This window comes from Limulus polyphemus, unplaced genomic scaffold (genome assembly GCF_000517525.1).
Source record: "Limulus polyphemus unplaced genomic scaffold, Limulus_polyphemus-2.1.2 Scaffold6217, whole genome shotgun sequence".
Classification (NCBI taxonomy): Eukaryota; Metazoa; Arthropoda; class Merostomata; order Xiphosura; family Limulidae; genus Limulus; species Limulus polyphemus.
The window spans coordinates 1-14,323 of NW_013671827.1; the positions used below are offsets into that span (position 1 = coordinate 1).

The 14,323-nt window shown below is 32.4% G+C and overlaps 1 protein-coding gene across 1 annotated transcript in view; it reads left to right on the forward strand.

The window, feature by feature from the left end:
• Positions 1 to 495: 495 nt before the first annotated feature.
• Positions 496 to 14,323, forward strand: part of LOC106473488 (DDB1- and CUL4-associated factor 13-like) — a gene marked incomplete at its 5' end in the record, with an annotated part of 19,004 nt that continues 5,176 nt past the window's right edge. Inside the window, 4 exon segments of the mRNA XM_013934170.2 lie at positions 496 to 657; positions 2,901 to 2,990; positions 10,405 to 10,560; positions 11,776 to 11,853. Coding sequence (XP_013789624.2) covers positions 496 to 657; positions 2,901 to 2,990; positions 10,405 to 10,560; positions 11,776 to 11,853 — 486 coding nt within the window.

Here is a 14,323-nt window from a genome sequence, read left to right on the forward strand (position 1 = left end):
TTGATCCCAGGGACCGAGCCCGTGCTGAAAGAGTTAAGGTGATTACTTTAATTCATGTGCTAATACTTCAGAATGTAAGCAATGCTTGCAACACTTGTTTAAAAATGCTAAATTAACAGCTCTTGGAAAAAGATATAAATAGTTTTCTATTCAAAAGAATATTCTGTGTCATTGCTAGTAGAACATTTGAAATATAAAATTTTTCTGAAATGTAGGAAGGGCCAATATTTATGATTATTGATTTCTCTACTGCACTGTTCTGTGATAAAAGTAATTGGTTTTAGTGTTGTAGAAGTGCGACAGTATTCAGTGTAGTTTGATTTGAACTTTAAAAGTAATTGGTTTTAGTCTTGTAGAAGTATGACAGTATTCAGTGTAGTTTGATCTGAACTTTAAAAGTAATTGGTTTTAGTCTTGTATAAGTGCAACAGTATTCAGTGTAATTTGATTTGAACTTTCTACAAGTAACTTATTTACTTCATGGATATTTTACAGAACAGTATAGTTGTGGAAGAACAGATTATCAAGATACATATTTTATTTTTCCAGATCAAACTGTGGAATCTAGCCAATAGAAAATGCACGAGGACAATTCAAGCTCATTCTGGAATGATTCGTGGAATTTGTGCTACTCAAGACGGAGATTACTTTTTTTCTGTAAGTTAACGGATATGGAATATGATATATTTTGATCCTTCTCAACGGGTGCTCCTCCAATCTATGTTGTATTTATTTGTTGTGTTAATAAAAATGTAAAAGTTTTCCCACATTTTTATTTTATCATTGATAATTATCCTGGTAATAAACCCAATATTAATGAATAAAATTTGTACATGTTGTTTATTACTTGAATAATTAAAAGAAAGCAGCAATTTCTTAGGGTATCAGTGTCCGAAACATGATGTCAAATAATGTCATCAAATATTTTATTGTGTTACTTTTGCTACATGTTTACATTTTGACATTCATGTCATGATATCACTGTCAAATATTTTAAAAAAACAACAGCTGCTCCACAATTAGCCTTTTTTCTGTGATTCTGGACCTTTTTGTATACTTTAAGTTTTAGTATTTTGTATGCATTGTTGACACGATAAATGTTAAATTGCTTTGTTTTTATGATTTTTGTGTGAGTTGTATAATATTACGTTAAGATCTATATTAGTATTCAACAGCTTGTTTGAGGTTTTATTCTGTTCATAAATTATGCTAGTTTGATACTGGTACTCATTGGGTAGTATTCAAATTGTATTGCAAGGAATGACAAGAGTGCTTGTTTTTTGGTAATGTAATTTTATTATTTTTCATTTGGATTGTTTTAAGCCTTTCCTCAGGACTCATTCAACTTCTTAACTGGGTAGAGGATAAAGAAGTATAAAACTATGAAGAAATTCATTTCTATACACATTATACACACACACGTAAGTTTTATTTCAAGCAATGTAACACATGAGAACTTTGCAAAGATGAACAAGTGTGAACTATGGAAAAGGGGGTAGAAGCCAGGGCATCCTTTGGCTCTACACACTGTGAAATTTTCAACCAACTTAGTATATTTTCTTCTTTGTACAGTCATAGCATTTTTAGGGCTTAAAGTTTGAGAGGAGAATATCAATCTGAGAGAAGACCACCAGACCCTCCTGCAGGAAGGGATGGACCTTCTGCAAAGTCCTCTATGTCTGCTTTGGAAACCTCCCCTGGCCAAACCTTGGTTATACCCATGTATAATTTTATGTTTTTCTTGTTATGATATATATACTTTATTATTAATTACTTAGAACTAAGCACTTTTTAACAAATGCTATAGTGTAAATGTCTTTTGTTTGCAAAGCATGATTATAATCAACTAGCATATAGCCCGTTAAAAATGATAGGGCAAGTACTACCACCCCCACTCCATAGTATACCCTAAACTCACATTTCATAATTAAATTAAGTAAATAAATTTTGTGAAATCAAGCTTGACCAACAAAGAGACAGAAGAGTGTAGTCAAGGCAGTCAAACATTGGTAAATTCCTTTGTGAGCCAATCAAAATTAAGATCATTCATGAAATGAATTTGTGAGGAATCCACAGCTAAAAATCAGTTATATCAACAACTTCTAATATATAGAAAAGCCAGTGTGTTTTGGTAACACTATGTTCCAACAATGACTTTCATGTCATGTTGCTTAGTGCCAAAGGTATAATCTAATATTGTTGTTGGTTTATGTACTGAAAGTATAAAATGAAGTGTATAGACAACAAAACTAGAAATATATTTGTTGATTCCTTAATTTAAAGTCTCCATTGATTAAAGAGTTTTGTTTTTATTTAAAATTTTGGTTATATAACAGAAAACAGCTTAATTCAGCTAAAAATTTAAGTTTAAATTGAATCAATATTCCTTCTTTCATGATAAATTTTATACACTTGGCTCTAGGCTAGGTGATCCCACACTATGTCTTTACTGTAGGCTTATTATTACCAACACTCATTACAATTATAAGGTTTCGTGGCACCCCACCCCTGTCACTAAAATCATAATGAACAAATAGTAATTGAACTATTTTATCTGGATAAATGCATTTTAGCTTTTATGACTCCTCCTATTTGAAAAAAATCAAGAGAAACCAAGCATGATGTGACACTCACTGGCTTTTATATAGGTTAAACTATATATTTGTCAGAAGAGAGTAGTATTAGTCTTAATTGGATATGGTGTGGTTGAAATATTATTATACAGTCTTCTCATTGGAAAAACTCTAAGAGACTGTAAAGAATGTAGTGTTTAAAAATAACCTTTATTATTTACCTTTAGTCATTTGATAAAGAACATAACTTGAACTTTAGAAATAGTAGAAACTACTAAGAATCATTTTATTGATAAAATATGAATTAAAACTTGTGTTTTATGTTAGGTTGGAGATGACAAAACAATTAAACAGTGGAATATGCAGTCACCATCTTGGGGAGAAACTGAAGAACCAATGAATACAGTAATTGGAAAAGTAAGTTTTTCAAAAAAACGTAGTTTGGAAGGAAGTAAACATGACTTTTTTTTTTTATCATATATTATTAGTATAAAGACTGAATATTACACAACTCTTATAGCTATTCATTCATTCCCAAAATCTACAAGAAGGTAGATGAAAAGTATAAATTAAATTGTAGTGTAAATTGTGATGTAGTATCTCTTAATACTAATCACAATGCCATGTCAACTCACACCTTTACATTTTAGTAATAATTATTTGTATGACATAAGTTAAAACTGGCCCCCATTTTTTCACTGTTGTAACATCACTGATTAAAGAATCTTGTGGCCTAAGCTAAAATACAACAGAAGAGTTTAAACAAGAAACATAATTTATCAGTCATCAGTAGAATATTCTATGAGCACTGCTGGATCTTGACAGAAGGTGAATAAATGCTTGGAGATTTTCTGACATAATTAGTAGTTTATATTAAAATGGCATACCAAAAAAAAACAAAAAAAACAATTATTTACACATGAGGTAGCTGAAATAAAATATCAAAAATAGTTAACTTTTTTTGCAAAGTTTTTAAAAGTTAATCTGAGCATTCACTATTTCATAACTCACTAATGTCGATATTACTGATAATGGTCACCATTTATTTTTTTAAATATGAAGTAATACCACATTGATCTATGCAAATCAAACAACTAAAACATGCTTTACTATAACTGTTAGTGGTATTAATGTTTGTTTTTTACAATTCAGTTATGCAGTTATATATTAGAAACATAACACAAGGTAAAAAAACAATGAATTCACACCTTATTTAATACTTAAGTAGCCCAAGTGATGGTGGTTTTGCCAGCTTGTTGCCCTATCTATAGTCAGCATCTTCTGATATCACTTCCTATATACAAACACCATCCTCTGACATCATTTCCTATCTACATACAGCATCCTCTGACATCACTTCATACCTACATACAGCATCCTCTGACATCACTTCCTACCTACCTACAGCATTCTCTGACATCACTTCCTACATAAATACAGCTTCCTATGACATCACTTCCTACCTACATAGTGTCCTCTGACATCACTTCCTGTCTAAATACAACATCCTTTGACATCACTTCCTATTGAAATACAGCATCCTCTGACATTACTTTCTGTCTACATAATGCATCTTCTGACATCAATTCTTATCTTTGCACAGCAATTTCTGACAACAATTTTTATCTGTGTAAAGCATCTTCTGATGTCACTGCTTGTCTACATACAGCACCCTCTAACATAATTTTCTGTCTACATACAGCACCCTCTAACATCACTTTCTGTCTACATACAGCACCCTCTAACATCACTTTCTGTCTACATACAGCATCCTCTAACACAACTTTTTGTCTACATACAACATCCTCTAACACATCACTTTCTGTCTACATACAGCATCCTCTAACACATCACTTTCTGTCTACATACAGAATCCTCTAACACATCACTTTCTGTCTACATACAGCACCCTCTAACATCACTTTCTGTCTACATACAGCATCCTCTAACACATCACTTTCTGTCTACATACAGCATCCTCTAACACATAACTTTTTGTCTACATACAACATCCTCTAACACATCACTTTCTGTCTACATACAGTATCCTCTAACACATCACTTTCTGTTTACATACAGCACCCTCTAACATCACTTTCTGTCTGCATACAGTATCCTCTAACACATCACTTTCTGTCTACATACTGCACCCTCTAACACATCACTTTCTGTCTACATACGCTATCCTCTAACACATCACTTTCTGTCTGCATACAGTATCCTCTAACACATCACTTTCTGTCTGCATACAGCATCCTCTAACACATCACTTTCTGTCTACATACAGTATCCTCTAACACATCACTTTCTGTCTACATACAGCACCCTCTAACACATCACTTTCTGTCTACATACAGCACCCTCTAACACATCACTTTCTGTCTACATACAGTATCCTCTAACACATCACTTTCTGTCTGCATACACCATTCTCTAACACATCACTTTCTGTCTACATACAGCATCCTCTAACACCATTGCTTGTCTACATACAACATCATTTCCTGTCCACGTACATCATTTTCTGTCTACATACACAGGGTTTTAAATAAGTGGGAGCCAATGGCCTCCGAAAATGCTGGTGGACCCATAAAAAGTTACTGCTAGGTAGCCTCTGAGGCCCCTTAAAATCAAAATAGCCATTAAAAGTTTGACTCTACGTAAATTGAAGTATTTCTTAACCGAGCAGAACTTATGACAAACCATGAATAAACTTTCCCAAATTTATGAACACTCATCAGTCATGTACAATCCACAAATGTCGTCACTATGAATGCCATCGCTTTGTCCAATGTTCAAACTTTTTGTATTAGTGTAATGGAATTGATATATAAAATTTGAAATATAAAGTGATTATTTGAACTTTTTATAAAGATGACTACTGTTGACTTTTTATATATGACACCAAGTCTGCATCAAGATTCATGCATTTGAAAGATGTACATACAAGTTCTTGTTTGTCAACATTTTCCAAAAACAAATTAAACTTGTAATTTGTTTGGAGAATCTACCTTACTGTGTGTACATTGTTTGTACATGTTTAGGTAAACACTTTTGAATCCAACTTTGTAGACTGAGCTAATAAAAAAAAAACAATATTACTGTTTTACTGATCATGTCACATTTGGAAATCATCAATTGTTTATAATTATAGTATACAATTGACCCGATTCCAATTATGTACAGTAAAGTCGACGATGTCATTGTGCATTATTGTTGACAGTTTAACCTTAAAGATTGTAATGACTACGGAGAATGTACTTTGAAGCTTCATTAAATTTGAAATGGTTGAAGTTATCAATAAATGTGACATGCAAAAAAAAATATGAATAAATAAAATAAATCACGATCTCTTTTCCATTTTGTATTTGAATGAGTAAAACAGAAAAAATTGGGATTGATCTTGTGGCTACTACATGATCGATACATAATGTCATGTGACCATTGTGAGAGAGAAATTGTTGAGGCTCATTGCCTAAATTCATCATTCACGTCAGCCAGAAGTTCGAGGACTTGCTATCACTTTAGACATTTTGAACTCAACCACCTTCTGAACCGAAGAAAGTATTCCAACCAAAGGTCAAATAAAGTGACAGCATTTGAAAGTTTTCATTCGTAAAGAGAGTAATCTTCAAACTGGATTTGTTTTAAATTTGCTTTATTAAAATTTCTCCTAATTGTATCTTTATTGTGTATGTAATGATCAACTTTCCAACCTTAAAAAAAAAATGATAACTTTGAATGCTTTATGATAATGAAGACCCACATCATGTTGGTTGAATTATTTAAAACTAACATAAAATATCCATGCTCTGCTGTGTGATTCTAAAGTATCCTCATAATTCACAGAACTCTCAATGTACCAATCAAGCTTCTTCATTACCTTAATTACTTCTATAGCTTCCCCAATGCACCAATTTCTTAATTGATTTGTCTGTTGTCATTTCCCAAACTTAATTCAACTCGTTTTAAAAGCAGATAGTTTTAATTTAGCTTCTCATTTCAATTTTTTCTTCCTGTGTTTTTATTTGAATTCTCTAATATTCTCTGATTCATGTTTTTCTTCCCACTGTTTGTTGCCGTTTTCCAAACTTGGTTCAACTCAACTTTTTTTTTAATTGTCAGATTTTAATTTTGATTTCCATGTTTGTGTTTAAATTTCTTTCATGTGCCAATATTCTTTAACTGTTTTGTTTGATGCCATTTCCCAAACTTATAAAGCAATTATTTTTATTTGTCTGAACTCTTATTGTGAAATCATCAGCATGTTCCCTTTGTTTTATTGGCAGTTTTTTTCCAAACATAATTTAATTCAAGGTTTTGAAACCAATAATATTAATTTTAACTTTTACATTCTATTTTTTTTCTTATTTTCTCTTTTACACTAATAATTTATTTTTCACGTGTTTTGTGTACAATCCGAGGCCGATAGGCCTCAGATTGTATGAGTGCAAGAAAAATGAAAAAATTTCAACTCTATTGTCTTTTCATGCACCAAAGTTCTTTAACTGAATTGTTTGATGTAATTTCCTGAATTTTATTTATTCAAACCTTTTCTAGAATTCTGAGGGTCTCTTCCATGGGTCCGAGGAGATCCTGATGCCTTTGTTTCCTTCCCTGTTGTCTTTGACTGGCTAAGAAGTGTTTGGTTCCATACGCTATTGAATTTTTTTATTTCCAATAAAATATGTCCATTTTTGGCCAATTTGGGCAGATTTTTTTTTTATCATTTTGTTCTTTTTCAACAGTATTTGGCAGTAAACCTCGACATATTGTTCATTCAGTAAGTGAGAATTAGAAAAAATATGTTACTTTTCTATACACCTTTAGGAAGCAGAATTATATGAATTAAGGGCTATTATTGGGCAAAAAATTGACCAAAATTTTTTGGAATCAAATCTAAAAAATAATACTCGGGTACACACCCTCAGAATCTCCATAGTATGCATGCAAAGTTTCAGTCTCTAGTTTATTTTCTCTTGGATCTACGGTGGTCACTCTCACACACACATGAGCTCTTATTATTTTATATTTATCACCTTTTGGCTCGACACATGCTTTCATTGAATGTGTTTGAAATCTCAGCACTTACATTGTGTCACTTTTGACATGTGTATAAAATCATGAAATATTAGCTTTTACTTTCAATAATGATGATGTTTACAGTCCCCTATTAGTTTCTGGTACAAGGAACAGTTTGGTTACAATTGCCCACCTTCATGATTCTAGTTTTACCAACCATTTGCTTCCTATCAAAAAACTCAAAATATTTTGTTTTTCTCATTCAGAAGCAATCCGACCAATCAGCAATGTTTGTCGAGCCACAACTAACTTTAAAGTAACTTCTTGAAACTATGCATACTATGGTAGTGTCATGGGGTCAAAACAACCTACAGGACACACTGTATGTTATTAACAGGGGAGATACTTTAGTGATTTTTCACTTTCTTTAGCTTGGACTGTGGTAATCCAAACTGTCACATATTTCCAGTGCATGTGCTCTACTGGACCCCTACTTCACTTACCAATTTCAAGGCAATGTATTAAGAGATGAAATCTTCAATTTTGGTTGAATTTCTTTTTTGTTTCTTTGCACCAAACGTATGGAACTTCATTTGATAGAAAAGCATACTTAAATTTTATAGATTTTTCTCAACTTTAGTACACTGATAGGTCTTTGCAATTAGGTGTCAAATATGGTCTAAATATTATCCACATGTACATAGTTATTCAACAAAAACTGCTCAATTTTGACCAAAATTTTGTGCATTTCTATGCAAAAAGTCACGTGAGCTATCAGTCTAAAATTTTTACTATAGCTTCACCTAAGAGCAAAAGTAGACCTTTTTAGGTTTTTGTCATTTGGATTAAAGATGGCTGACTAAGAACAGCAAAACTATAGAGTGAAAGCACGTGCAGATACATAAGTATTGGTTAGGCCAAACAAACTAGATTAGCAGTTTCTAGCTCAAATTTTCAAAAGAATCGTAAGGGTGAACTTTTAAGCATAACTTTGCTCAATTTTATGAAATTATACTAATTATAGAGAATTTACCATCACATGATATTAGCTTAAGTAATTATCATAAATAATGGTGCTTGATACGGCTGTACCGATTGCATGGGGGTTATGACAAGACACTGTTAATCAAGTTTCCATGGCATTACTATAAAGGAAGTTATTAACACTGTTTTAGAGAGGAAAACTAACACCATATATTTTAAAGAATGTGGTTGGTTGTGTAAAGTAAAGGTGTGTTCCGCATAATAGGGCTGCGATCCTAAAGCTAATTAATGTGGGTTACATCAAGTGTAGCTTTCTTATTTGCTGTGGTTTGTTGGTGTGTATGGAAAAAAAAGTCACAATATCTAATCCAAAACACCTTCATTAGTTAGCTAGGCCACATTTTTTGTTTTTCCCACCATCATGTCCCAAGTTGAACAAAAAATGTGGCCTAAATATCAAAGGAATTAATATTTCCTGTAAAATTCTTATCAATGCCGTAAGTGTAGCCACCCATTTTGATTTCATTCCTTTAAGTCGCATGCTCAATCCTTTTTTGGCTACACCTTTTTTTTTTCACACCTAAGGTGTTTTTGATTAGATTAATAAATACTGGGACTGTCAAATAAAGAAATGGAATGTTTCAGAGCTGTCCAATAAGTTAGTTATTTTGAAATATTTGTATATACCTGTTTACTACTTTCAACTTAGTGACATCTTGGATAGTAGCATACGCAATTCAAACAATTGACTCACCCTTATTGGAAACTAATGGGACATTCCAAATTTCCAATCGCTCTGTCGTCATGCGCTCTTCAGCATCCTCTGCAAACAAAGACCTAATACACAGTGCAGTACTAAAAATGGAGGCAAATGGCATATTCACCCAAGAACTCAAAGGGGAACAAAACATTACTGTTGTACCATGCTTTAGAGAGAAATTAAAGATCATGTATGAAATAAAAATAACTTAATTGGTCAGGATAAAATTAAATCATTATTATTATTTTTTTCATGAAATATGAGTTCACAACAAAATAAATTGAGATATGTTGATATTTTTAGTTTCATTTTAATTTATGTAACATCTGTTATTTAATTGAATGATTTTTTGTTAACTTTCACTAATGAGTACATTTTACAATGAGCTATAGGATTGGCCCCTAAAACTGCTTCCGGGCCCCAAAAAATGCATGTTCTGGGGGCCTAACTGGCTCCATAAAAGAAAAAAGTTAAGCGTGAGCACTGATACGGCACACTCTGACATTGCGTCTTTCCACAGATAGCTTCCTCTGACATATACAGTATAGTGGTGGAGCACTGATACGGCACACTCTGACATTGCGTCTTTCCACAGATAGCTTCCTCTGACATATACCAGTATAGTGGTGGAGCACTGATACGGCACACTCTGACATTGAGTCTTTCCACAGATAGCTTCCTCTGACATATACCAGTATAGTGGTGGAGCACTGATCTTGTAAGCCAATGTTCCTAGTCCCAGAGTCACTTTTTGGATATTGGATTTTCAAAGAAATATTTAATGTTATTTATTATGATGTGTACATATAGTCAGTTATTATGTAACTTATCTAATTTACTTATAGTCAGTTATGATGGGAATATATGATTTTAACCAGTATAGATAGTCTTTTATGATGGGAACGTATTATTTTATCCACTATATATATAGTCAGTAATGATGGGAACGTATTATTTTATCCACTATATATATATATAGTCAGTAATGATGGGAATATATGATTTTAACCAGTATAGATAGTCTTTTATGATTGGAATGTATTATTTTATCCACTATATATATAGTCAGTTATGATGGGAATATCCCACCACCTGATGGAGCCACTATTTGTTACATGTGGAGAAAAAGTAGACTTATGGGAGGAAACTCGATCAGAACCGCTGAGGTCTTTCACTTGGGGTGTCGACAGTCTCCATAGTGTCAAGTTTAATCCTGTAGAGGTCAGTGGAATTTTTAAATTACTCATTTCGTACTGATGGTATTTTATAATATCATGAATGAGTAGATATTTGATTTGTCTTTCACACTACTGTTTCATCAGTGTTTCTTTGAAATGTTAGATAAACACAAATGTAGTATGCATTGAACTGTCTATTATTTAAGTAGTGTCTTTGTTATTTAACAGTAGTTTTCTCTCAGAAAATAACAGCGATAATGGTAAAGATCTCAAAAGACACTTAAACTGTGATGAATAAAGAAAAGAAAAAAGTCTAAAAACAAAGATCAAGGAAAGTGGAATCAGAAATTTAAATACTGGTTTATTAACTGAAGAGAAAACTAATATTTATCCACATTTTTTATCAATGTACTTCACAGAATGATGGAAAAACAGATTAGTGACACCTTGTGTATCAGCCTACTTACTTTACAGTATGACATGAGAAACATAGCTTGGTAACAGCTTGTATATCAGCTTACTTACTTTACAGTATGACATTAGAAACACAGCCTGTATATCAGCCTACTTACTTCAGGTATGACATTAGAAACAGCTTGTATATCAGCCTACTTACTTTACAGTATGACATGAGAAACATAGCTTGGTAACAGCTTGTATATCAACTTACTTACTTCACAGTATGACATTAGAAACACAGCCTGTATATCAGCCTACTTACTTCAGGTATGACATTAGAAACAGCTTGTATATCAGCCTACTTACTTAACAGTATGACTTTAGAAACACAGATTGTATATCAGCCTACTTACTTCAAGTATGACATTAGAAACACAGCTTGAATATTAGCCTACTTGCTTTACAGTATGACATTAGAAACACAACTTGGTAACAGCTTGTATATCAGTCTTCTTACTTCACAGTATGACATTAGAAACACAGCTTGTATATCAGCCTACTTACTTTACAGTATGACATTAGAAACACAGCTTGGTAACAGCTTGTATATCAGTCTTCTTACTTCAAGTATGACATTAGAAACACAGCTTGAATATTAGCCTACTTACTTTACAGTATGACATTAGAAACACAACTTGGTAACAGCTTGTATATCAGTCTTCTTACTTCACAGTATGACATTAGAAACACAGCTTGTATATCAGCCTACTTACTTTACAGTATGACATTAGAAACACAGCTTGTGTATGACTTTATATTATTTTTTCATTTGTATAAAATGTGTGTTTCTTCCTTGTAGACAAATATCATAGGAAGCACAGCCAGTGACCGTAGCATAATTCTATATGATATCAGAGAAGCCCATCCTCTAAGAAAGGTAAATTTGGAATTTTTATTATGTTTCCAAACTTTTTAACACTATCTTAATTAATGAGCAATATGAAACCAAAGACATGAAGTTAGTCAAAATGACCACAATATTTCTTACTACATAAGTAGTTATTGATGATGTTAGTTAGTAAACACATCTCAGGAGTAATTAATTATAAAAAAACAATTGTATTTTAACCATAGTTTAACAGGAGAGGATACTGAAGAGTGAAGACAAATCAAAGCTAATCTCTCAATGTTTTATTTAATACCTAATTAGCTTGTGTATGTTTTAATTGCCATGTTGCTACAATATTGAGCAGATACGTTAGATAATGAGTTAGTGGGTGTGTTCCTTAACTTCTGATAATTTAAAAGCTGGAAAGATGTCAAAATGGAACAATAGCGTTAGCTCTGATTACCATTAAGCAAAATTCCTAAATTCACTGTCCTTAAAACATAATTAATATATATTACGTCTATATTAAAAGAAATGATATTTAATTAAAAATGTAGGAAGCATCTTTTAGCACTTGTTTTAAATGACCGTAGTTAAAAATATGAACCTTCTTATAAAAGCACCAACTAATTTTTAGTTATTTTGAGAATAAGTAAACAAAGCAGGTTAATCCTATAGGTAACTTGGATTAACTTACTTTGTTTGTGACAAATCCAGTTTTTGACATTAGATTGTGTTTTTTTTTTACCTGTTGCTATAGTATCAAGCAGGAATTAGAAGTTTTTGTGTGAAAAGTGGAATCCCCTCTTATTTACGTTGGTTTAAAAAATGATACATAATAATAATAATAATAGATAATTGCATAAATTAAAACAATTAAATATTTTTACTTTAAATACATAACAAAAAAAGAGCAGTATGTTGATGCAGACTGGTTGCTTCCCTGTGGTTAGTAGTTTGAAATTGAACTGCACACCAACAAAAGTGCTGTGACAGGACTCCATGATAGGAGATAGGAGAGCTTGTGCATTGGCTAGTGCTAAAAACTCCTATAACTATAGAAAAATAATTTGAAGAAATCGATTTTACTGAGATAAAAATTTGAATTTGAGAGAAATGGAAATGTATATTAATTTTCAGTGAATTCACTTTAATGAAATACTTCTAAAACATTCAGTTGTAATATGTGAACTCTTCCAAGTTATGAGAACATCTCCAACTGAAACAGACCTAGGACTGTGTCAGAATATCCTGTGTTAACACTTTCAGACCGAAAGAGTGTCACTGATGTTTTTCCTTCTCTCAGTAGATATACTTCACCAAATTGCATGAACCTGAGAACAAATAGAGTTGTTTAAACACTTGTTTAACAACAAGTAAAGGATTGGAATGGTTTATTCTTTCATTGGGGGTGTGTCTGTGAGCCAGACTAGTTTCGGAGAATTTCACTCCTCATCAGTGACCCTGAACACTACCATCAGTGAAATATCTGACAAAATTAAATTGTAGCGAAATGTTACAAGTTCTTCAAATACCTATAGAATGATAGGTTTCTTTTTTTGTGAGTGTAAAACACTTAAATACACCAGTTCGATTTTCGATACCTCGCTACTATAAAGTCTTGGTTTGGTCTGATATTTCATTGGTAGTAGTGTACAGGGTCACTGATGAGGAGTGGAATTCTCTGAAACTAGTCTGCCTCACAGACACACACCCCAGTGAAAGAATAGACCATTCCAAGCCTTTACTTGTTGTTAAACAAATGTTTAAACAACTCTGTTTATTCAAACATACTCAATTATATTTAGCTTCAGCTTAAAAGATTCATATGATTTGATTCTGTATTTCTATCATAGTTTAGGTTGTGGAATTTTGTTGAGGGATACTGCTTTGAAAAAAATAATTAAAAAAGAAAAACCTTTCATTTTACAATTTCAGCTTTGTTTATTGTTAATCAGAAAGTTCAATTTTATTAATTTATTCAGTTTCAAAGTTGATTGATGTTCATAAACATATTTATTTTGATATTGTTTTCAGTTATAATATGTAAAATGACAAAGATTTAATGATGACCATTGAGAGCAATGTCACTAATACGTCATGATTCTTTCTAAAAAAAGTTCATGGTTGAGATCAATATACGCTGAGTGGTCACAAGTAAATAGACACCTAATTTTTCATCATTTAACTGATATATGCTAACTAATTTGTGTTCACAGAGCACTATAAAAATGAAAATGGTCCGCACACTACTTATCTTGTGCTACAACATGCCTAGAACTCAAGGTTCTCTCGAATTGTCAGATTTTGTTAGAGGAAGGATAGTTGGTCAAGCAGATGGTGGAATAAGTCAGTGGCAAATTTAGCAGAATTTGGGAATTCCGCTTTCGACAGTCAACAGAATCATCATGCAGTTCAGGAAACACGGCAAAGAAACAACTGAGCAGTGTTCGGTTCATCCTGGTTCATCGGAGAGGACAAAAATGGCTGTCAAGGGGAGCATCAAAATGGATCCCAG